This window comes from Falco cherrug, chromosome 1, assembly GCF_023634085.1.
Source record: "Falco cherrug isolate bFalChe1 chromosome 1, bFalChe1.pri, whole genome shotgun sequence".
Taxonomy (NCBI): domain Eukaryota; kingdom Metazoa; phylum Chordata; class Aves; order Falconiformes; family Falconidae; genus Falco; species Falco cherrug.
The window spans coordinates 14,376,655-14,401,994 of record NC_073697.1 but is presented as its reverse complement, the minus strand read 5'-3'; the positions used below and the strand labels follow the sequence as shown (position 1 = coordinate 14,401,994).

Below are 25,340 nucleotides of genomic sequence, written 5' to 3'. Positions count from 1 at the left end.
GGTTAAACAGAAGTTCTGTCATGAAAAGCTGACTTGATTAGTTCAATTCATGAGTTCAAACATAAAAGACTTTCAGTTTTTCACATTACTAATGCACAATTTGTGGTTGACTTGTGTCAGCAGTGGTTTGGAGTTGAAATCTGGATTCTGAGCAGCTTTGCCTGTTAGACAGAAGGAAATGAGCTCGGTTTAAGATAGTAAAAGTTGGATGGCGTTTCTTGCTGTACATTTTTGACCCTCAAAATCTGTGTCTCAAACTTTTGTGAACCAGTACAATACAAATCTTGGCATTTGTGTAGAACTTTCCTGTGTACACTGAAGCTTATAAGACATTTCAACTTAATTGTCTTAAGGGATTCTGCATACTTGAAAATTCTAATCATCTCAGAAAGTTGATTATGCATACTTTTTCAAAAAATTACTAGATGTAAAATGTAATTTCTGTGATTTACCTTATTTTGGTGGGTGGTATGTTTTGTATACACCTTATGTCTTAAGGTTGGGTTTTTTCAGTAATCTGACAATAGCTATTTCTTGGAATGAAGGTGTGACTATCAGACTTGGAGGTTTTTGTTATTTTTCTCTTGAAGTCAAAATAATGAAGGACTGTGAAGACTTGCCGGTGGTGATACTCAAGAGATGTTTTGTATCAAATGGATAATTTAGCCTTACCTTGTGAAGTTGGATTTTCTATGTATATATTTTAGAGGTGTTAAGAAAGGCATTTTTGGTTTCTGTATAAATCTGAGAATTAACATGAATGCAGCTCAACTTCTCGTAGTTGATTTATTGTCACAAATGTAATAGCACAGTTTGGACTAGTGGGTGATTTGAGCTGTAATAAGTCTGGGAAAAGTCTCCCCAATGCTTAATAAACATATTTTGAGTTTTGTTGTAGGATGGGGGTTGGACTAGATGATTTTTTGAAGGTCTGTTCCGTGAATCCAAACCACTCTGAAAAATGTTGGGTTTTTTTTTCAGGTAGCTGTGAACTAAGTGTTTTGTAAGTCTTTCTGAAATTGTTTTACTTTTTTAGAAGATTAGAATGCCTTTGTCACTTTTATTAAAGTTGTACTAAGCAGTAACCAGAGTAAGTTACTTATGGAAATAGAGGTTTTTGGTGTAGCCAAATCAATAGAGAACAGCTACATTTTAAAAGAGTCTATCGTAAATGTCTGATAAGGGTTTTAAAACGAAGAATGTAATATTTAAATACAGTGACTAGGAAAGATTTCTGTGCTAGTGTATTGTTACAGAAATGACTAATTAATTGCCTGTCTAATTTTAATAGCTTATTTTTTTAACAACTTTTCTGCATGGGCAGGGACTTAAAACATCTTGTTGCATGAAGTTTTTTGATTGGATGGCATTAAGATTAGTATATCTGTGAGTATATGAATATATATGTGATATATGTGGGATTATGTGTAGTGTTCAACTGACTTTTTTGAGGATGGTGTTTGAGCAGGACTTTGTGGATTTTTGTGATGCTTGCTGTTGCCAGTACTTAAATTTTACTGTACATGTAACTATTCTTTTCAGATTTTTTTAATGCTAGTCAGGACTGCAGTCTTGTATATGCAAAGGCAGCAAAAAACCCCCCAAACCTGGGAGTCTTTCAAGTCTGTTTGCACAAGAAAAACAAAAAACCCCAAACTTATCCAAGGACCAATAGAAAATGTTTGGTATGGACAGGGATGTGCACTACAGAATTCGGATTTCCTGTGTCAGACAAGTTTTTAGCTGCAGTGTTGTTGTTACATAGAAAGTCTTGTTTCTGCCTTTTATCAGTTCTGTAGTGGGTAAGGTCTGGATCTTGTGGACGCCAGCCTAGTTGAATACTTCATTTGCTGTCTAGGCAGGAAGATGTTCCCCAAGAATAAGAGCATAATATGATGTTACACATGTAAACAAAGGATTAGATGTTAACTCTTAATTCCCTGGCTCTCGAGTGTTTTACATTAAAATTTAAACTTTACTGTAGTTCCTTGCATGGGACTTATGCTTCTTTTGGAATTTTTTCTTTTTTAAAAAAAGTCTAGGGAGTAGTAAAGTGCTCCATAATATGTGAAATCCAGCATGATTATGTTGTAGTATGTGTAGCAGTAGTCTAGGTGTTGAGGCTGAATGTGGTAACTTGAGCAGTGCAAGTCACAGATTAAGGATTCCAAATGAAGTTAAGGAAGTGGACCATGGGTAAATGTGTTAATGATGAATCCCTACCAAATTAGACACTACTCAATTTGTTTGAACTCTCATTTCCTGTTCTTAAGGAGAAGCATCTCCAGGAGGACAGGTTTGCTCTAGCTTCTGATTAGACTTCTGAACTTACAGGTTAGGAAAACCCTTTAAGTGTATGTGAAGGGGAAACGAATATGTATTGCTAGCCTTTAAATCAACAAGATCTGTTTTAATTTCTTAAAAACAAACAAAAAAGTAAAAAAAAAAAAAAACCCACCCTGAAACCCTGACTAACTCTGTGTGTATGAATTAGAATGTACAATATGTCTTATAATTGTTCCAAGTTTGTATTGAATTTTTAAGGACACAAAATTGAGATGTATGTGGAACCTTTTATTTAAAGATATAAATTTTTTACTTGTATAGTATTTTGTTATCTATATAAATAAAAGATTCTACAGACATGCAAAAATGTATATGTATACATGTATAAAGCACATATTCTGAAGACTATATGTAAGTGTAAGGCCAAAGAATTAAAGTGTCTATATGAATGAACATAACCCTTTAATTTTCCCATCAAGCTAAAAATGTATCAACTAACTCATTGTTTTCTTTTACTAGAAATGACTACCCCAAACAAGACACCACCTGGTGCTGATCCAAAGCAGTTAGAGAGGACTGGTACTGTTAGAGAAATAGGCTCACAAGCAGTTTGGTCTCTTTCATCCTGTAAGCCAGGTAAAAGCACAACAAATAATGTAAAAAGCTGAATGTACACTTTTGTTATTAGGATATATAATGGTTTACGTTTTGATAAGAAAACACACATACAGAGTGTAGCAGTAAAACTGCTGGTAGTATAAGGGTAGCCACTTACCGTGGTTTAACCCTGGCCAGCAACCAAGCACCATGCAGCCACTCACTCACTCCCCCCAGCCCCCCCAGCAGGATAGGGGAGAGGATCAGAAGAGTAAAAGTGAAAAAACTAGTGGGTTGAGATACAGTTTAATAGATAAAGCAACAGCTGCACATGCAAGCAGAGCAAAACAAGGAGTTGATTCACTACTTCCCATCAGCAGGCAGGTGTTCAGCCATCTCTAGGAAAGCAGGGCTCCATCATGTGTAATGGTTACGTGGTTACAAACACCATAATGCCCAATGTCCCTCCCTTCCTACTTCTTCCCCCAGCTTTACATACTCGGTATGACGTCCCATGGTATGGAATATCCCTTTGGCTAGTTTGGGTCAGCTGTCCTGGCTGTGTCCCCTCCCAGTTTCCAGTGCCCCTTCAGCCCTCTTGCTGGCAGGGCCCGAGAAACTGAAAAGTCCTTGACTTGGTATAAACATTATCCAGCAACACCCAAAACCATCAGTGTGCTGTCAACATTGTTCTCACACCAAATCTAAAGCACAGCACTGCACCAGCTACTAAGAAGAAAGCTAACTCTGTCCCAGCTGAAACCAGGACACTACTATGAAGGATTTGTGCCTAGTCTATATTTGATGCAATATGAAAGTGGTAATTACATCAGAAATATCCTACAATGAGGAAATATCTCATATTAACAAAACAGATGTTTTACTGATTTTATACTGATTTAGTTTTTTTTACTTGCACAGTGAACAAACACAACCATGTGAGCAGAAACATACCCAGCACTGTGCAATCGTTACTATGCTTTGGCATTTTTCCTGGGTATCGTCAATTTTTGACTTAGAAAAGCCATGCAGCTGGATGACCTAAACATTCTGTCTGAACTTTGTGTGGGCTTGGCTATTATATTGTAGCTCTCTAAATCCTGCAAGTGAAACGGGACTATTGTAAATGGTCTTGAGGTGCAGTTAATGATAGCTTATACCTGCTCAAAATACCTGAAAATCTGTATTCTTACCATCTGAGGTGGTTGAGTTGCTATTTCAGAAATATCTGCTGGGAACTGATCTGGTATCTTGCTGCAGCCTACAGTCAATGATCCCTTTATGCCACCATATTGAGCTCACGTTGAATGGCTTCGGTCTGATGTTCTGGTGTCCTGGAGAAAAATACCATAGTTCAGTTGCTTCAGAGTGAAGACAGTTTTTTGTAGCAGATTAAACTTAAACAGCTGAATTAAAACTGCAGCTAATGTGGGCAAACAAAGGCATGTGATTACTCAAAAGACAAATAATGAGGGAATGGAAAAAAGATTTGGAGTTGTTTCTTCTAATGTGGCAGTATTAACTTTCAGGAATACTGGTTTTTGCATCTATTTCTTGTTCTAGTCACCAACTTGAAAAGGTACAAATATTTCAGGAGAATATTTGAAAAGAAAATTTTGCATTTGGCTAAAATTTTACAATAAACAAATGGTCTCTGATAACAATTTTCCTTTAGTTCAGCAGTTAGATTATAGAATATGTGGAAAAGCTTAACCATTTGGTATTGTTCTTGCAATTAGTATGAATTACTACTTAACCATTTGATATTCCAGGACATGTTGAATGATTTCAAACCCCACAGACTTCAGCAAGAGATAAGAATATAAAGACACTCAAGCAATGAACTTTGACAGATTCCCACATCGCAGTTTTGGTCACAAAACCATAGGCAAAACTCAGCTATCTAGAAATATTTCCTTGTGTTAAAACTGAGGATACATCCTTTGGTTTGTAATAGCTGAAGAAAAGTTGTATCTGTGGTGCCTGCATCACAGAAATGGGATATTCAAGACTATTACATTTTCTTTTTCTTAGGATTTGGAGTGGATCAATTACGAGATGATAATCTAGAAACTTACTGGCAGTCAGATGGATCACAGCCTCATTTGGTGAACATCCAATTTAGGTATTAAAAATTACTCTGTATGGGTTAGGGTGTTCTGTGTAACTTTGTATTTATTACTGTTCACCAATATAGGAATTCTGGAAGTGCAAGGACTCCAGGGTTAATCCTGTTACCCAACTGGTAAGAAGCCAGTTAGATAGTGTTTATAAAAATGAGGATTTCAAATGTTATGGTTACTGAATGCCTAAATAAGGAACAAAAAGGAATGGTTTTATGTATGTAATTTGTAACAGTTTCAGTTACCTTCCTAAGGTGACATTTTTGTCCTGACTTTCTGTCTTTGAGTGTAATTTGAAGGGTAGGTTTGAGAAACCTTTTCTTGTTCTGTTCTGTGTAGGATGCTTTCAGTCTTTTTTCTTTAACCAGACTCTTTAAGGTGAGGTGAGAAGTTTGTCACCTTTTTTTTTTTTTTTTTTTTTATTTGCTTTCTGGAGGACTCTTTGGTATAGTAATAGAGCCCATATTTGATAAGCTAAACATGCTTTATCACATGAAAGTTGGCATTTGGCCTTTTGTTGTATTTTGTGTTATACTGACACTTCTGAAGGCAGACAAAGGGGAGCAGGGAAAATCAACTCTGTGTGCATAGCAATGTGGAAAAACACCTAGCTGCTTTAACAGTGGAGTTCTTATAAATCAGTAGACACACTTGTGTTAAGTTTTAGAACATTTCAATCCTTAGGTTTTTGCTAGTTTGTAATAACTATCCTGAATGTTTTCCTGTATGATGCTTACATAGCTTTTTTGCTTCTTGCAGAAGAAAAACAACAGTGAAGACATTATGTATTTATGCAGACTACAAATCTGATGAAAGTTACACTCCAAGCAAAATCTCTGTCAGAGTAGGAAATAATTTTCATAATCTCCAGGAAATCCGGGTAGGTCAATGGTGCTTTGCTTTCTGTCTTAAAATAGTCCTCTCTCATTAGGACATCTGATGTAGTAAAATGGTTTTTGGAGGTAAAATATGACCTTGTGCTTGGAAGGGGGGAAATGCCTGGGTTAATTTTGATACTTGCTTTTAGTTTTTATCTTGCAAATTTACTGGGCTGGTTTCTGTGGTTTTCTTCAGGGTCCATTACCAACATGGTTCTAGAACAGACTTTGATATACCTGTAATGGAATAAAAGACTGAGGTTTTCTAGAACAGGGCTGTTAAAAATGGTTAAACTGATCTTGCTTAAAATATCTGCAAACCCTATGCATTGCATATATCAAAAGGGAAACTTAGCTTTTAAATACTTACGTATTTAGACTTAAGTCAAATTCATGCGTTTTTTATTTTATGAATGGGTTGCTCGCTATTGAGCCTGACTAGGAATCAGAATTTAAAACTACAGGTTTTAATTATGCCTGTGTATGGTGCTTATATGTCTTTGGAGTCTGGATTTCATTTTTGGGAAGCTGCGTGTACTCTTAGTAACTAGTAGCATCTGGTTCAAAGCTTACTTTGACACCCTGGCAAAAAGAAACTGGGACACAAAGCCTAATAATGAGTTATCAGTTATGCAAACGTTGCTTGTTTTCTGCTGGTTAGAGAATCTTCATATAAGTGAGAATCTACTACATATTTGTTAATAATAGTTGACTCTAGCCACTACTGATGGTGAGAGCTAGCAGAATTGCAACACTCGCTTTACCATAATGATCTACAAAGCATGCAAGATACCAATTAAAATGGGTAAGTCTAACATAAGTAAAACATCATTTATGAACACATCTTACCATAATTTACAAGTATTATTTCTAATCTTTTGCAGTGTGGTTTTTTTATACTGGACAGTCACTGAGATGTAGAAATTTTGGAACAGATTCAGTGTTTTTGTTTTTAACAGTGAGGCAAAATCCAGTTTCCATTTCTGTAGATATGACATTTGATGCTAAAGACTTCGAATGGGACATAGATTTGTAGTGTGTTGTGAATGTTTTTATTTACATAAGTGTAATAGTCAAAACAGTATTTTTTTTCATGGTGACACTTCTAGCTAGGAAAAGTTTCTTTGATGGAATAACTGAGATCAGATTTGAGTTCCTGTAACTGTTTAGTTTTGCTAGCCTTTTAGTAAGTGGTAAAAGCAGATTTTAAATAATCCATGATATTTGTAGCTTACCTTGTGAACTACTCATGAGCAGGTATCTTTGCTAATTATGAGTTACAGTAGCCTCATGTTTCAGACTGCTCTTCTCTGAAGCTCAGCAGCTACTGATATATTGGGAGGGTTCAACTTTCCTCCCTTATGGCAGGTGTTACAGTAACAGAAGGCTTAGGATGATGAGGAAAAGGGAGGTGCTAAATAGTGGTTTGAATTTTTACTTTTGGGATTTTTGTTTTCACCTTTTCCAGTGTTTGAAGTCCCAGCAAGAGCAACTAATAAGTAGGTTTTAGATGCAGTGGGAATGGAAAGTGTAATAAACATGTATGCCTCTGTTACATATCTATATACTGTGAATGATCTGTGATCTCTCAGGTGTTGACCTATACTTTATCCTAAATCTTTTTTTTAAATTAAATATTCTTTTGAAAGAAATGATTCATCACATTACTTTGACCTTAATCAGCTGCAAATTCAGTCTTAATCGTAACATAGCAATTTGGGAATTGCACATTTTTTAACAGTAACAGCAGATGATCTTTTCCTTGTTGGGCTGTGGGTGTGTTTTCCGAGTGTCCACTAGATGTCATTGTTGTCTGTAATTAGCAGTTTGATTTTTGTGCTTGTCCATTCTTTCAGTTATCCTTTTATAATAATGTTTAGTGCAGGATTATACATGTAACTGCAATAGCTTAAGTTTCTTATACAGTGGTAAACTTCCACTTTTGAGGATATGTGTCTTGTTAAGGTTCTATAGAAACAATAACTTATAATAATAATAAAATGTATAATAAGCTTATTCTATTCAGTCTTAGGCAGTTTCTCAGGCAGTATTTCTTTGGCTAGTTTCTTGTTAAACACAGGATTTTACACATAATGTACTTAGTTAAAAAGGGCACTTCTAAATTAAACAAGTTGCTAGTATCTTTTATAGTATATTAATATGACTGTAATATGTTGCATGAGAGCAGTCATTCTTATGCATACCACATGCTCATATGCTTTTTTTATTTCAAAACTGAGACGAAATCACGGTCAAGCTGCTTAATGAGATACAATACTTCAGTGCTGTAGAATACTAGTGACTAACTTTGTCACCACTGTGATGTTAAATATGGATATCAATTTTCATATTTCTTAAACCGTTTGATACTTGGGTTGTTACTTAAATTTTTCTTCAATCCTGAAACTTTCTCTTTCCTTCAGCTTCTCTGACACATAGGCAGGTTGTTAAAACAGTGTGAACTGTTATGAGCTCTTCAGAGAAATCTGCTTAATTATACAGTGATTCCATTGGCTTCAGGACTGATTAACTGGGTGGAAAATCCAGCTAAATGATTTTATATTTTTCCATGGATGCTTGCCCAGCTCATAGTGTCTAATGAAAGTTCTGTGATGTGGTTTTTTTTTTTTAATGGTCTAACTTTCAAAATAATGCAATGTGCTGTTAGGCTTGTTTTTATCACTAATATAAGATTAGCTTTAGTTTGTCTAGTATGCAGGCATGTTCTTTTCGGAACGTAAGATGAAATTTTCTGAATAAAAGGTTTGGTGGGTTTTTCCCCCCTCTGAGAAACAAGTCATTTGTACCCCATTAAATGGGTGAGAATAGCTGTCATAATCTGGCAGTATTATTCCCTTGCTCGGCTGAAGGAACTACAGTTAAGAGTGTGCAGTAAGCCGCCTCTTCCAACTTAAATGCCTTTTTATTACAGCTGTCAAGCTTGAAGAGCAGATATTTTCTCATTTCCAGTCTCAGAATTCCCCCACATAATGGTGCAAACAGTCTGGATGGTAGTCCGTAGAGGCACTTCTGGAACAGTATCCAGACTCTTCAGTATGTGATTTAAATTATTACACTTTCTCACAATGTGAAAATAACTTGCCACAAAGGATGTGAGTGAAATCTTGGCTGCAAGAGATCTCTGGTCTCTTCAAATAATGGTCACCAGCTTGTTGCCTTCCAAGACATTTAGGTCATCAGCAGTTCATCTTGTCATGAAAAAATTAAGTGTTGTAATGCTAAGTGCAGATAGGTTTTTGGGTAATAATCACCTAGTAGTTTCAATCGCTTCTGCTGTCAGCCTATAATGTAGGGCCTTTACACAGCAAAGCAAGACACCTGTAAACTCTTGTAAATCCAAAGATGTAGAACTGGCTAACACAAGACATTGGGAAAGTGTGGGTCAGACTTTCTAGAAATAGTTAGTCATTACATTAGTTCACATTGAGAAGCCACTGCTGCTTAATTTCCAAATTAAAGTTGCTTTAAGAGCCAGAACCCCTCCTGAAAGAGACAAAGTTTTCTGCTGTGCCTTGTAGAGGACTCGACAACAGAATGTGGTGTACATGTCTTGGCTGTAACTAGGTAAGATGCAACTAGACAGGTACAATTTCCTTCCTGTCCCAGCAGGAGTTAATTCCTCCAGCATGCTTTTGGATATCTCATGCTTTTTGATTTGGAGTAGGACGTGTTTTTCATTTAGTTGTTTGTGTAGTTCAGAGAAACTGGGAAGCTTTGTCATAGGACCAAACCTTTGCTAGCATGTGGCATTGCTTTTTGTACGTTGTTTTTCAAATTGCTCACAGGTAATAATAATCCACATGGCAGGTAAGATGTATTAAAGTTCAGGCCTAAAAGGAAATGATCAGAAATAACCCACTGAAGGGGGAACGGGAAGCCTCTGGCTGGGAGTGTGTGCTCCCTATGCAGTAAATATGCAGATAGCATCGCGGCTCTGTGTAACCTAGTTAAGCAAGGTGTTTGCTCTTGGCAAGCCATTAAGTCTGAAGCAAGGCTCATGGAACAGGGTAACTCCCCTGGTTAACAACCTTCATAGGCGTGCCATGCTCTACCACTACGCAGGGAAGGATGGCCCTTAGGTAGGAAAAAAGACAGTTGGTCACTGGAGGTCCCGTGTAGTAAACTTTGCATCAGAGTGATACAAAGTATTAAACATTGTTTTGGAAGAGCCCTGCTTTATTTAACTGACTTGCCCAATGCTTTTCTTCTGGAACAAAAGCCTACTTGGCCTTTTCAACAAGACTCTGTTCTGAAGATGACTTTGAAGATTCAGGTGAGAGCCCTTAATACACCTTTCCTGGCAACAGTGTGAGTCCTTTGTTTCAGCTTTTTGTTGTCTTTAGTTGAATTGCTGTCAACTTTGTTTTCAGTTTGTTTTCTAGCCCTTTTGGTCTTGCCTGGTGTTTTGTAACCAGGTACTCCAGAGCTGTGGCAAGCGCAGCATTCTCCCTGGTGGCATGGTGTTGTGGCCAAGCACCACGGACAGGGCCGCTTCTTCACTGTTTTAAGAGATTCTGCACTAGAACAGGGAATTATCAACCAGAGGAATGACAAAACTGGGAAGCCTTTCTGAGAGGAAGTTAAGGAAGTCTGACCCAATTGAATCTTTCTATTCCCGTAATGTCCAGTGATTGTAGCGGAGAGGCTGGACTTTCCTAGATGTTTTCTGAAACTCAGCAGGTGGCAATCTCAACCTGTTTTCTGTATGTGGAGTAAACTTAGATACCGAGGAACAGTTAGGTGCTGACTTGTCACAGGACTGTTGCAAGCTAATGAATCAAGAAAATGTACTGCTTCCGAGTCTCTGATCAGACATCTCTAAGGTGCATTTTAAACTGCTTTCTTCTGAAGATGGAGTACTGAGTTGTTACTGCTTTATTTAGATTCCTGACTAGGCTTCAAGTACTTTGGTTAGAAGCATAGAATAATTTAGGCTGGAAAAGACCTTTAAGATCATGAAGTCCAACCACTAACCCAAGACTGCCAAGTCCACCACTAAACCATGTCCCTAAGCACTTCATCTAGATGGTTGTTTTGAATGCTTCCAGGGATGGTGATTCCACCACTTCCCTGGGCAGCCTGTTCCAATACTTGACCATCCTTTCAGTGAAGAAATTTTTCCTAATATTCAATTGAAACCTCCCCTGGTGCAATTTGAGGAAATAATGCTGATGTTTTCTTCCATATAAGGAAAGATGCATTTCTGACCCGTAATTATTGCTTGGGTTCAGAATGTCAATTAAAAATATTGTCTGCTTTCTGCAAAGTACACTTGATACTAAGAAAAGACTGAGTAAGCTTTAGTTTTATAGAATTTCAAACCGTATTCTGTCTTATCTGTGTCCGGGATGTTCTGCAGATTAGGTCATCTCATAAGCTTGTTCATTTTGATTGTTACCTTGCTGCTATGCTAGTTGCGTATGGATTTAATTCATCAGGATGTAGATGGTACCTCTTCCTTACGTAAAAAATTTACCAGTACTGGAAATCTGCAAACCAGGGGAGTAGAATGATCTGCTGGTATTGGTTAGTTACTAAGCCTTGTGTTTGATGTCAAGGGTAGTAGTCAAGTTTAGGAAGCAGGGTGATTTCCATTTGATGTAGATTTGTACTCCACATTTCCACTTCCAGAAGAGAGGATATTTTGTGAGTCACCAGCTGGGGTCTTCATATGAACCTCTCTCTACAAAAGAAAGGCTAATTAAATGGCATAGCATCACTGTTCCATGCTATCGTCATCATCAGGGTAGATGATATGACCTGCTCATTGTTCTTATGCTTATGGAAATCAACTAATACATGCTTGGAACTGTGGAAATTATGAACAGGATTGCAGTTTTCCTGGTTTTTGTACCCTGGAATGAAAATACATTGGAATGGAGCTTACTATGCAGTTGTGAGAAATGCAGTTGTTGAAATAGGCTTTTGTGCATATGAGTTACATGTATACAAATAGAGATCCGTATTAGATTCAGAAGAATTCTGAAGAGTGGAAGATTATTTTGGTCCACACATCATAAAATTGTTACGCATTATCTTACTTTGCTGTGAAATGCTGCTTTAAAGAGAAATAAACATGTCTTCTGTTGGGTCTTAGAGGAAAAAAAAGAGGAAAATTAAACATTTTTTTTTTATGCTGTGGTATGTGTTGTATGTAGAAAAATATTCTTGTTTTGTATCCCAGCATTCAAAAACAATTCTATGAAGGAACCTTTTCTTGCCACAGAGGGACTCAATTAGGCAAGGGTACATTAAAGAGGCCCTGTATTTTTAATTCTGTCAGTCTGACTTTACCTTCTGAAGCCGAGGAAAAGCCATGTAAAAGAAAGTGGCAACAGCTCCATGGAAGGCAGGAACTTGATGAAGTACAGAGCTTTCCTCAAGGGAACTCAAGTACATGGAGGCTAGGAACTGATTGAAGCACAAAATTTTACATGTATGTGAAAGCCTTGCCTGGAATTATAACCTTTTTCATGATTGTTCAATCTAAGTTCCACTGTGGAAAAGGAATTAGAAAACGTGTATGATTTTCCACGTAAAGTGAAAGAGCTTTCCTCTCCACTGCCAATGAGAAAAAGACAAAATAATTTAATAATCAAATTGACTCTACCTTATGTTATGCTGTGTAATACCTGTTTTGTGTAGGGAGTGTTTGGTTACGTCATTTCACCTCTTCTCTCTGCATGAAGTTCTAGTAGGTGGATTTGAAGAGATTTATCTTTTACTTCTATCAAATATTTTTCTGGTATGGATGGCTAAAAGCTTCAGATAAAAAAAGCGCACATTATCAATGCAGGGAAACTGTCATCCAATATGATGAAAGAATTTTTCATAAACTTTAATACAAGCCTCCAGTAGTGTATTCTAATAATACTATCAACAAATTCTGGTCCTTTCTCTGGCAGACAGGAGCAGGTTGCAGATAGTGCTCTGTGTGGGAGAAGGAGAGTGCCAAATAATTGAACTGTTGATATTGGTGCTTTTTTCAGAAATTAGGGTTAGTATTGTGGCCTTACAACAAGTAAAAATTGGTATGGGAAACCAAAAATTTAAACAAGTGTATTTTCCAACACTTTTGAAGCATGTAGGATGATAATACTGTTGTAGAATGGTAATAATATTAGTCATCTTGTAGAAAGGTTAAGTGATTTGTTTGTCTGTGCAGATTGCCTATGGTATTGAACCAATATGTCAAGTCAAAGCCCACTTTGGGCTGTGTCCAGTTTATACCTAACTGACTGAAACCTGTAATTGTGATGTTCATTGGTACCAGATTGTGAATGTTTTGACATTCTTGTTCTGAGTGAGTTCTTTCTATAATTGCCTGGTTTGCACTGGTAAAATTTCAGTCTACCTAAAAAAAAAAAAAAATATTCCACAAAGCCAAGGTAAAGCATCGTACACACTTTTATATATAAAAGTTCCTACTTCAGTTAAGCCAAAATAAAGCACTCCCCCTTCCAGTCCCTAAAACCTGTTGTTCCTGTTTGTTCATCAGTTTGTTATACTAACTCAACTTTTCTTGGTAACGCTATTTGTTGTCAGTGGTGCTTTAATATTGATTAAAATAGATTGATTAAAATAGCTATTAGAGATTTAATATACTGTGTATACTTCTGTGTTGTTCACCAGGTTTATTAATTTGTGGAATCCATATTTCCTCATTGATTATCTCTTGATTGTCTCCTATACTACAGACTGCCCAGATGGTTTCAGTTGGCTTTGGGTATTCTACAGATACTGCAAAAAACAAAAAGTGGTAGAATACAGCCATGAAAGATTGCTGGTTTTCCATGATAGTTTCTTACCTTCTTTATATCCCAGAAGAATTTGTTCATGAAGACTTGAGTAATGAAGAGCCGTGTACTTATAGACTAGCACCTTTACCAATCCTAACTAGTAAAAAGGAAGAATCTCTTCTTTGCAAGAATACTTTGTATGAAGGGTGAAGTGAGTTACATATATGTGTTAATGAAAGGTCTGTGAAACAAGGGTCTGTCACTTCTCTTTGCACATTTTGTCAGTGGCATGGCTGTGCTGCTGACCTACAAAAAATCTAGCAAGTGCTGTGGAATAGTCCTCTTTTTTTTTTTTTTAACCAATAACTGCGGCTGATTTCCAACACCCCCTTCTGGCTTTTGTGAAAGCATTTTATGTTGCCTTTAACCCTTAGTGCTACATATAGCATGTCTTTGTTTCTTTTAAACTGTAGCTCTTTCTTTTTAATGCCCGGATAGATCAGAGATGCTGATCTCTCTCTTTGATATCATTACCAAACTTTTGGAGCTCCTAGAGGGATCAGTCAAATGTCTGTGTTCTTTAGCTCCTAGAAATTGGTCCAAATATGTATATTTAGGTACAATAAATCATATATATTTAAAACGGTAGCGCCCCCCACCTGCCTTTCACTCCCTGAAATTCAAGTTGTAATCAAATTTACATGCTATCAGGCTGAGGGAAGAAAAGCATCTTTTTCTTTTACATGCCCAAAATGTAGTGAAAATCCCTGTGGACAGTCGTGTTTACAAGGGTAACTGTCTGCATTCAATTGTGGGTTATAAAAGTGCTTGCTTGAATAAATACACTGAGCTATCAGACAGAACAACCAATAGTTGGGTGGACTAATTGACCTTGTCAGTAGAATAGAAACACTTGCAAATAAAATTCCCATTGCCAGCAAAGTTGCAACTGGAAACCCCTGAAGAAACTGTGTATATCCTCTAACTATTGTGGAATGCAATGATTCAAGCAGCAGACATTGGTAAAGCAGACAGCTTTACTTTGGCTTTGTGGAATATATTTTTTTTTTTTTAGGTAGACTGAAATTTTACCAGTGCAAACCAGGCAATTATAGAAAGAACTAACTCAGAACAAGAATGTCAAAACATTCACAATCTGGGTGGGGGGTGGGGTAGTAGTGGGGAATAATTAACTAAGAAAGTTTTATATACAAGCATTTTTCAGTGATCTTTTTTTGTGGTGTGAGGCTACATGCGTTCACCAAATCATCAAGCAGTTCACTTCCCACATTGAGTTATGTTTTCTAACAATTGCTATTACTTTTACCATATCTCAGGTCCCCTTGTATTACTTGTTTTGCTGGTGTGTTTTTATTATAATGTACTCCTTTCAGAAAAGGCAAAGATGTTTGGCTAATAACTACAGCATGTTGTAATGAGGGTGGAGTATGTTTGTCATTCTACAGCAATGGTTGGCTTACATGAATGTCATGTCTATAACTGTGCATACTGTGGCAGTTTTATATTTTTTAACATATTCAAATTGCATAACACTGGAAAAGAATCGCAGTAAATAGCAGAGTATCTGGTCTTCCAATCAGATGGAACCATTTTTTACTTTACCAGTGATGAGTCACGTGTCTTCTTAAAAAAAGGAAATATTTTACTCCAGAAATAAGTCTTCACAAATGAATTACTCAGGTATCAGAAATTTCCTTTTAAAAAGTTGGACAATGTCACACAGGTGGAGGTAGTATTTAGAAATAAAAGCAACAGTAGAAGACATAACAGGCTTTGCTGTGTACTATAAAAACATGATTTTATTTTGGTTAGGAAACAAAACAGGAAAAATGGCATTTGGGAAAAAGGTCTGAAAAACAGTCTAGTTTAGCTGCTAAATAAACTTCATAGATGAAGGTTTAAAAAAAGCACCAAGATTTGTAAAAGGCGGGGGATAGTGTATTTCACCTTAAGTAAGGGACAATGTGTAATAAGGGATTTTGTGGTTTTACAGCTCGGTGCATGTGTTTGAAAGCTGTTCTCTCAGCAACGTGGGTGGCAGGTTATGCTACCATATAACGTATTGTAGTTGGCTCTCCACACTTGTCAGGGTTAGCGTTCAACCATTCGGAAAATTTTCCCATTGTTCTATCATGTGAACCAAGGCTAGTGTTGAATTCCCAATAACCTTCTGCAGGAAAAAGAGGTTTAATTAGAAAGTTTGAAATTTGATTACTTCTGTTATTGTCTTAATGTACTTCTCTCTAATTTAGGTGCTTATCTGCAAATGCAATCAATTTTTGCTCAGAAAGATGAAAAATAAACTTAACACTGTACTGCAGTTGCTTCAACACTTTTAAAAGAAAACTTGTATACTCAGTTCTGTCTTTCTTCAGCATTAACACTCTATTTCCATCTTAAACATGTTTGCTTTAGATGGATCATAGCTTTTGGCAGCTACTGCATTTTTAGCAAATAATACTGTTTCTAGTAAGAGTTGCAAAAAAAAAAAACACACAAAACTTTGTGTGAGGTCCTTGTAAACTGAACCTTGGGAACGTTATGTTATTTCTGTATTTTCCCTTTTGTGCTGCTTCTCTGTTTGTGTCAGGGTTATAAATTACATTGCTTGAACTAGAGAATTAAAAACATTTTATTTTGTGATTCCTGTAATTTAAAAAGAGAATGTTTGTTTTATGTGTGGGGGATTTTTTTTTTGTTGTTTGTTATTTTGTTTTTACCTGTTATTTCAGAGGCTGGCACACAGAGAAATAAGCAATTATGGTATTGAAATTCCATTGTGCCAGCACCTCCAGGGCATAATCCAAAAAAAACAGAAAACCCGCCTGCTGGGTTGTATGCAGTATGCTTCTGTGAACATCAATGTCTGCTGTTCACACATCATTTTTTACTAAAAGTTCCTGTTGGAATAAAGGTTCTGTGTTTGGAGAGTGTACTGGGATATTTGTTGGTCAATGGTTTTTCAAGGTTTTTAGGGATCTCTAATTACAGTTTACCAATGTAGGCTCACTAGATACTTCTTTCAGATAATCATTAATGCTTCAGAAGCAAGAGAAAAAGGCAGAGATTTGGTTTTGGCAACATAAAAAACGTATCAAGAGTGAGCTTGATGTTCTTCCATTCATTTAAGCGTTCTGCTTGAAGACTGAACATGGGAGTGAGCAATAACGTGGGTGGGTGGAAGGGGAGATGATAGCATCATAGAAAAGACTCAAACACTTAGTGTCCCTGCTTCAATATTTTAACCCCTTCCCTTCCTTACCCCTCCCCCTACCCCCCCTCCTTTTTAATGCAAATGTGTTGTCCAGTCGACATTTGAGAACAGTACGTGCGCATCCAGCATTACAGTTTGTACTGGGTTTCAGTGTGCAGGCTCATCTAGAATGCCTTCATGGTGCTCAATCAGATCACTCTTCTCAGTTGATCGGAATTCGTTTTAACTGTAGTTACAAAACATGTAATACTATTCACTTGCAAGCCATAGTGTGTAGCAACATTTGTTTTCTCATTTGTTTTCAATCTCTCTGCACTTGGGCATATTGTTGGAGACTCTGGGAGGCAACCTGTTTAATGCAGGGACAGATGATTAGTTTCTAGTCTTTTGCTAGATTCATAAAAGTTAAGAGAAAAGGAAATTATTCTAAACCAGATCATAAAGTTCAAGCTAGGTAATGTGTGATAGATTACCGTGATACTTAAGATAATTATCTATTTATCTTACTGAATAAACACTGCTAAAGTCCTTCTACTAGTATAATTGCCAGTGGCAAATGATGTCAGTGGAAGCCTGCCAGTACAGAAATTACGCTTTTGGTTGTCTATCTAAAAAAAAAAAAAAGTGCAGACTGAATTCACCTGTAGGTTGTTTTCTTTGGTTCCTACCCCCCTCAACTGCAGTTAAGATCATGTCATGTGACCACATAGCTACATACATGTACATGTGTTTCTTTTTCCTTCAGTGAAGTAATTGCAGACATGTATGTCTTTCATTTTTGCTGTTATCAGTACGGTAATGGACTATTTCTTAGGTATAGGTTATCTTAATTTCTTTTTCAGATTAAAGCATAATGCTTTTCTGCCCAGGTGTGGTTGTCTGTTAAACAGCAGATTACTTATGAGTTTATCTTACTGCTTTTATAACTTCTTGTGAACAAATGTGCTACAATCCATTGCAGGAATTGGGTCAACAGGTTGTTTGAGCACAGAATTAGATTTTTTTGATCACTAGGGGAATGCCTGCAGTCTGAATTTCCATACAATGTTAATTGCTGTAACAACATCATGTATCCCTTTTAGTTTTACTTGCTTGTAAAGATCTGAAGGAAAGCTTCTGGTAACAATTTTAATTGTGTGTGTTCCCAAGGGTAAATTGCTGCATGGATTGGCAGTTAGTTTTTTTTCCTTGAATGTTTGAAGTAGCTCCTGGTCACATAAGGTGTCAAGGTTTGAGCTAACGAAAGCTGAAAATCTTTGCCGCCTTTGTTTGCCTGCTGGATTGTTTATTGGCTTTTGGGGAAGCGCAGGGGGAGTGGTGAATATTCTGGGAGGAATTCACACACCTGACTTTACCAGTCATTTAGCAGAGTAAGAAGGTAGGTACCACTGAAGAAACTGGAACAAGGGACTCTAATGTCTAGTGAGTGGCATGTTAGGGAGGAGGTCTTGGAGAAGTGTTTCCTGGTATCAGCAGACCGACCTGCACTTGAAAGGGAAATTATGTTTTCCTGTAGTAAAGGGCCCCGTGTACCGTTAGAGGGCTGTTTATCTCCTCTTCTTTTTCTTACCCCCTACCACATTCTACAGCCATATTTTTTTCCCTTGAAGTTCCCCAAAACCTGAGAAATCCAAAGTTATCTGCTCTGGTTTTGGATCCCGTATGTAATGGAACATTGTAGGAGGCCAATACTGAATGCCAGCATCTTCACTGAAAGATTTAAAACTGAGTTCTTTTGTGTCAAAGATGGTAGTAAGATGTTGCTCACTCATTCCTGCTTTTCTCTTTCTGGAGAGGTTGCTAGCCAGCTGGAAATAACTTACAGTAGCATTAAAGCTATTTTTTTTTCCAGAAACTGTGGATCAGGATTGGGAGGATAGTCAGTGCATAATAAATAATCTGCTTTTATTTACCTGATTATCCTCACAGACTTGATTGCGGAAAGAAATCCTTAGAGGGAGTACTAGATAATTCCAAACAGTGGGAAGTGCTAGATACATGCAGAAAGGTCAAATCAAAGATTCTGATCCCTCTGGGTGCTACTGCTAGCACACAGTATTAAAATCCTTCAAAGAGGAGAGCCAGCAGCTGACATCTAACCCGGGCTAAGCATAAAAGAAGAAGATACAAAAGGAATGAGAACTTTTTAGGATACCTAAGAACTAAGAAAGTCCTATGCTGTCATCTCAACTGGTGCACCACCACTTACTAACTTGCAGGCAACAGCAGCTGGGAACATCCTGTTACGATCTTAACCACCGAACAGTTTCCAAGTGGGGTGGGGGGAGGAAGTGGCCCCTATGTAGAAGAAATTAGGAGCCAATTAGTCCACCACTTACTGTTTTCTGGCCTATGTGGAGCTTCCATGTTGTAAGTATCTTTTGTTTACATCAGTGCAAATTCAATCAGATTTAACTAATTGTAGTACTCCAAAACAAATCCACAAAATGCACTGGAAGTGGCCATGCTTTGTCAGGCCAGCACCAAAGCAAACAAGCAGAAATTTCCGTAAATTTACAACTAGTATTGGCATGCATAAACAGTAGTAAGAATGTATTGTTCTGTATCTCTAACAGTGAAAAGACAGACTTTTTTCTTCAGGTAAAAGTAGAGAAACAAATGCATTTCGTGTAGGTATATGAGAGGGTTTCAACTTCATAGTATTTTTTTCATTGTTCCTGGAGCTTAACACTTTAGTGGAAAACTGAGATTATTCCCAGTGTCATTAAGAAAGTAGTTATGGAAAGGGATGCTGTTCACATGAGAAGTTAAAGCAAACCTCAAGGTGCAGAAGAAAATGCTACCTGGTAAGCGGTAAATATCTAGAACAAGTACGGAGTTCCTGAGCAAAAAATTTAGTTGCTTCAGAGACATCATGACAGTCCTCTCTAGAGTTAGACCTTGCTCCCTTGATTGATCAAATGTTAGTTTGATCAGGAATGATGTGTCTGCTAGGAGCTTTGAGACCTCTGCTAGACAGTGTCTATATTGTATTCTTTGTGAAGTTGTGTGTGTGGGTTTTTTTGGGTTTTGTTTTTGTGGGGTGGGTTGGAAATTGCATGTGGTTTTATCCTGTTCCTTATCTCAAGTAGTGCATGAAATTGTTTCTATGATCTGAAGTATAATTTATTTCCCTTTGAGGACTGTTCTTTGTCTTTTCTGTCGTAAGATAACTGAGACCATGCATTTGAAACAGAAAAACCTTTCCCAGGATTTTCCCATTTTCTGCAGGAACACACAAGAGAGGGTGGAATGAGAGTGATAATGTAGCGTATGTGTCTGGCTCGAGGGCTTGTGCTTTCTAACTGCCTTTGTCCGATTCTGAAACTAGGTTTATCTCACCACTCCTATTTTATTTCAGAATGAATTCTGGAGTGTTTTATGTGTCATGTTAAAGGAATGTTAGCAAATACGGTTTTTATTGAGGCTTTTTATGAATGCTGTTCTCGGTCTGAGTGAATCATGAGGCTCTAGCCCCTAATACTTACTACCTTTTTTAATTTTTTTCCCCATCTGTATCAGTTGGGTCAAATTTAACTGTGTGTGTAAAGAATTTTTTTGATAATTTCTACTAGCAAATGCAGAAAACCCTAGTTTGTTTATGTTGAGATTCATTTGTTACTACTTAGCAAGGTGATGTTACTGAGGATAATTAGAAAGGTAAAACGAAATCTTATTCTGTTTTTTCATTGTTGTGAAAGGAGTTGCAGTTCCATATCGGGAGAAATCATTTAGTAAAATCATCAGGTAGGTTTCCTTCTGTTTGAACAGGTTTCTGTTGTGATTATGATGGTCACTGTGTATGAGGTTTTCATAAATCGGCTTTGCGTAAATCTAGCAGTGCTAGGTTAAGAACTTCTATTGTGGAATTATTAGACTTTGTTCTTTTTATTTATATTGTCCGTTACGAGGAGATAAAGATTTACTCTCACAGTAGAATTAAATTAAGCAGAGGAGCATATGTACCCACAGGACTTTGATATACAGCAAGTCACATATATTTGTAATCCAATTCGATCAGCTTCTTACTGACTTCTTGTATCTAAGCAGTAAGATGATATCCAACAGTAACTCTAGATTTAGGACTTTGTAGGCCTATTAGTAAGGAAGTTTTCAATTATGCCATTCTTGTTTTGTTTTTTCCATTGCCCACTCATTCTTGAGGAGCATACACAATGTAATTTTATTTCAATTCCCATACAGTTTACTGAAGAGCTGATATTCTTACATCTGTTGAACATAGCATTAAGACTATTCCAGACTGCTGTTTATAGTAGACATGCTGTTGCAGTATGGTAGTCATTAGCCCAGCACCATATAGCTCCATCTGAATATCTTTTTGAACTGTACATTCTTTGGGTGGATGGTCACTTGGGGAATCTTTGACTCCTAGAAAGAACTCCAGAAATAATCTAGACTGAGTAGACTCCAGAGGCTGACCTCCACATTAAACAATGAAACATAAGCTTGCATTTTTCTGGACACACTTGTATGTGGATTTGTAAGAAGGCACAAGCAAAAGGTAAAACTCTACTGCGTTTGTTCCATTATGTTAAAGAAAAAAATCGCATGTAGGTATAAAATTAAATGCTTCCATTGGGCAACAGTTCTGGTTCCAGCTTTGCAAATTTATGGAAGTGTATTCTGGCTCATAAAACTACCCAGCTGAACCTCTGACAGATACACTCCTATTTCTTCTTTTGAAGTTCATTTGTACAAAAATATATCTCCAGTGAGATGTGTTTATGAATGTGGGATCTTTCTCAGATGAGATACTGCGTTGCATTTTAAATTTACACAAATAGTTTTCACAACAGTCTCTTGCATTTGTTTCCAATGAGTAAATATTCCTCGAGTTGAGCATTACATCTGCGCTCGATCCTGTGAAATGTTATTCTGCGTTTGCTTATTGAAATCTGGCATGCTATAATGAACTTGAGTAATGTTACAGTTTATCTGATTTCACCCTACTTGCCTTTACTGAGTATTTGCATCCACAGAGTCCTTATTCAAATGCAAAAATGTTTAAGTTTTTTAGTATACTGTACTTCTGCAGCATTTTTAATTATTTATATAGGTTTAGGGTCTTTATGTTCCTTGATTTTAGGAGGGGCAACCCCCTTTCATTCCCTGCTTGCTCAGAAACAAGTAATTCCTGTGAAACCAGGAGAAATGCTTTCACTTAACCCCAGTGGTTTTTGTGTCTTACAAAACAACAACTTATTCTCTTGCTGGTAAAAAAGAAGTAGGATTTTTTAATTTGGTAGCACTCGGGTATAATTTATTGCAGTCTTTTTTTCTAACAAATAAAATCACAGGAGCTACATTTTTGTGTAACAGAGAAAATATTGGAGCCATGCAGTTTTGTGGGCCCGTCTTCTGGTAGAAGATCAGAAATCTAGTTCTTGTTAATGTGTAGTAAGAGCCTTTTTCAGTGAGGGGAATGCTTTTCTTTTAGGTGTACTTTCTTTCCCTCATCTATAAAGGCTGCTTGAGAACTAGCAGCTGGCTGCTACTACTGCTGTTGACTTACTAAAATCTCATGATATTCCCATTTTCTTGCATTTATTAATTTCCCATTGTAATTTTCTGAAGCATTCAAGCATTCTCTGAGATGCAAAGTGCAAGGCATGAAGTGTAATCACTAGGCTATCTTTGCTAAGTTATCAAGATGCTTGGATATGGGATTAACTTGGTGCGACTTGTTTTCAGACACTTAAATCTTTAATATTCATTGCATAATCTGATTTTTTCAAACACTTTCTTTGTGTAATTTAACTGTAGCTATGTCTAGACATATTTCCTGGATATGGCTAAACAATTCTGAAGGTAAATGATGAGCTGATATTTTTGCACTTTCACAAAAACATAGTATTTCACACAAACATAATATCATGCCATCATAACATTAGGACAAATGGAAACTGCAGACATGAGAAGTACAGTTTTCATCCATTTTGCAAACCTCTGCACCTTTGTAAGATTAGTTATTTCTCAGTAGTTTTTCCAGTCACTTAACTGTCATTTGTAATAAATTAATGCAGTGCATCTGTACAATCAATGTATATTGTTTCTGCTCGTACCCAGCAGTTCTGGTTTGGAAAAATTGATAGAACCTCTTCATTTAGGCTGTTCAGTCTCCTTGTTTCTGATGTCTTAATTCTGTTTGCCTCAAGGTCATCTTAAGATTACCTTTTATAAGGCCATCACTTTACAAGAAAATCCTACTATCATTACTTGTTAAGCACTTTTTTTCTTTGCATACAGGAAATTCTGCTTATTCTCTCCTTTCTTGTAGGATCCTGTGGTGTTCTGTTACCTTTTATGAAAAGGCAGCTGCCAATATTAACACCTTGCCCTGTTCTTTAGTCAGCAGTCCCATTTGTAATGTAAACTCACCTGAACTTTGAGGGTTTTAAAATATATTTTCAAACTTCTTTGCTGTAGCATGTTCCACTGCTCTTGTTCAATCTGTTTTCTGCTCTCTTTGTATAGCTCTTTCATTGCTGCTATCCTGCTTCCTGGTTTCCCCTGCCTCTCTTCAGTAGATGGTTGAAGTGCTGCTATATTCCCTGAGAGCAGCCTGACTCACCTGGAAATTGTAGATGTCCTTATTTTGCATGGCTGCTGCTTTGAAGAGGGACTAAAGTTTTTAGATCTCAGTACAGGAATTGGGCAATCTTAGGGCTTTTCAGTACTGTTGCGGGGTGGTGGGAACTGAAATTCATGACTAAGAAATTAAATTAATGGGCTAATAATGTGTTATCTTAAGTAATTTTTGAGAGCTTTGTACCCCATTTCCTTTATTATGAAAATTTTAGTCCATATGCTTAACCAGACGGGGTTTTTTTGATACTTCTGTCACTGTTTTGTGTTGTGACTAGAAAGTTCGAATACAGATAGTACCATTTGTTGGAATGAACTTGGGGAATTGTTGGGTTTTTTTTGTGGCAATGTCTGACACTTCCTTTCTATAAAGCAGTCTCCCTGTGTTTTTCCTGTCTTCTGATCAGGTAAAACTTCCTGGAAGGGTTTTTGAAGAAACAGTTCTGTTAATCACATTTTCCGTGTTTATGCAATAGTTTGATCAATTTTTACAACAGTTTATCTTCTTTTAAACATAAAATTGTTACTGTCTTCTGGTTCTATTCTGTACTGTCACGTAGCATGCCAAGAATGACTTGTATCAGTTGCTCATCATCTGCCAGACTCCTACTTAGCAGGATACTTACCTGTTATCTTGTGTATATGGGGCCTCCTCCTTAGTTGTCTGTGAAATGAAAAAACTTTGCAGTAAGATAAGCTTTTATGATCTGAAGTGTTTCCAAAAAGGTATAAAATGTTTGATTTCACTAAATGGGATTTGTACTAGTTTCTAAATGTGCAGTCTTGGCTCTATGTTTTTGTAGTAATTTTTTGTGGGTTTAAATGTACAGTTTCCTTTCTCCCATCTGCATCTACAATACTCTGAGCTACTGATAATTTTAGTTGGATAGTACCGTGGGGTGGTTTTGGGTAAATAATAATATAAATATATCCTTCATCCCTCTTTCAGAATGCTGGAATTTTGGGAAGTTTAAAGGCTTGCAGCAAACAATGGCTTTTCTGTCATTCATTTCCAAGACGAGACTGTCCAGATGCAGTCTGTTCCAGTATGTCTGCAACTTAGACTTTAAACAACTTAGGTACCAGAAGTAGGCAAACTGAAGCAGAAAGTTTGTGTTGGGTGGCATTACCTATTTTTGTCACTGTCAGCCAGGCCACCACTCTACAGTATAAGCTCAAGAATTTTTTTTGTTGCTTTTTCAGCTTCAGCATACTATTTGCCAAGCTCAAGGGAAGTAACTGAGATTCACATTGGAGCCAAGTCCCTGTAGGTCTGAAGGATTTCCCTTGGTACCCGGAGTCTTCTCAAAGTTTAATAGCAGTGCACCATCAAAGGTATGACGTTCCTGTCTATTGTGACAGCTGGTTAATGAGATGTAGGTCCCAGCAGGAGAATACTAATGAGCTTTAGGATATGTTTGCCTTCCCTTCCTCTGCTCTTCACTGATCCTTAAATGAATTCTGAAAGCCATTTTTCATTAGACATCCAGAATTTCACAGCTGTTATGACTGATTTCAATTGGAGATGGGATTTCTTCTGAAGCAACAGGTTCCTCTTAAGATGAAATCTGTTTTAGCTGAAACCAAACTAAACATAGATTGCTTCCTGCTGTGGGTTGAAGATTTGCTTTAGTGTTTCAGACTTTCTTTCCATACATGCCCATGTGAAACTCCATACAAAACTGTCGTCACTGTTTGCTAATTTGATCACGCAGCTTTTCAAAGGGACAGGGAGAAAGTTTTTGTGTTTTTCTTAAGTTCCAGTCGATAGGTTGGCTGCCACTTCATACAGAAACAGACAGTCCTTCTCTAATGAGACTTAATTTATGGATGTGTCAAGTATAAACTCTATTAT

General features: G+C 37.0%; 1 protein-coding gene across 5 annotated transcripts in view; it reads left to right on the top strand.

The window, feature by feature from the left end:
- The window catches only part of ANAPC10 (anaphase promoting complex subunit 10), a 39,874-nt gene that overhangs the window by 4,729 nt on the left and 9,805 nt on the right, over window positions 1-25,340 (top strand). For 3 of the 5 annotated variants that reach the window (XM_055700615.1, XM_005440910.4, XM_055700614.1), the window contains exons 2-4: window positions 2,806-2,922; window positions 4,918-5,008; window positions 5,766-5,886. In XM_055700615.1, the coding sequence (XP_055556590.1) occupies window positions 2,808-2,922; window positions 4,918-5,008; window positions 5,766-5,886 (327 nt within the window). In that variant the 5' untranslated portion in view covers window positions 2,806-2,807. Of the gene's footprint in view, window positions 1-2,805; window positions 2,923-4,917; window positions 5,009-5,765; window positions 5,887-24,688; window positions 24,821-25,340 lie in introns of all 5 variants that reach the window. The other 2 variants (XR_008730617.1, XR_008730618.1) reach the window with 1 other exon arrangement.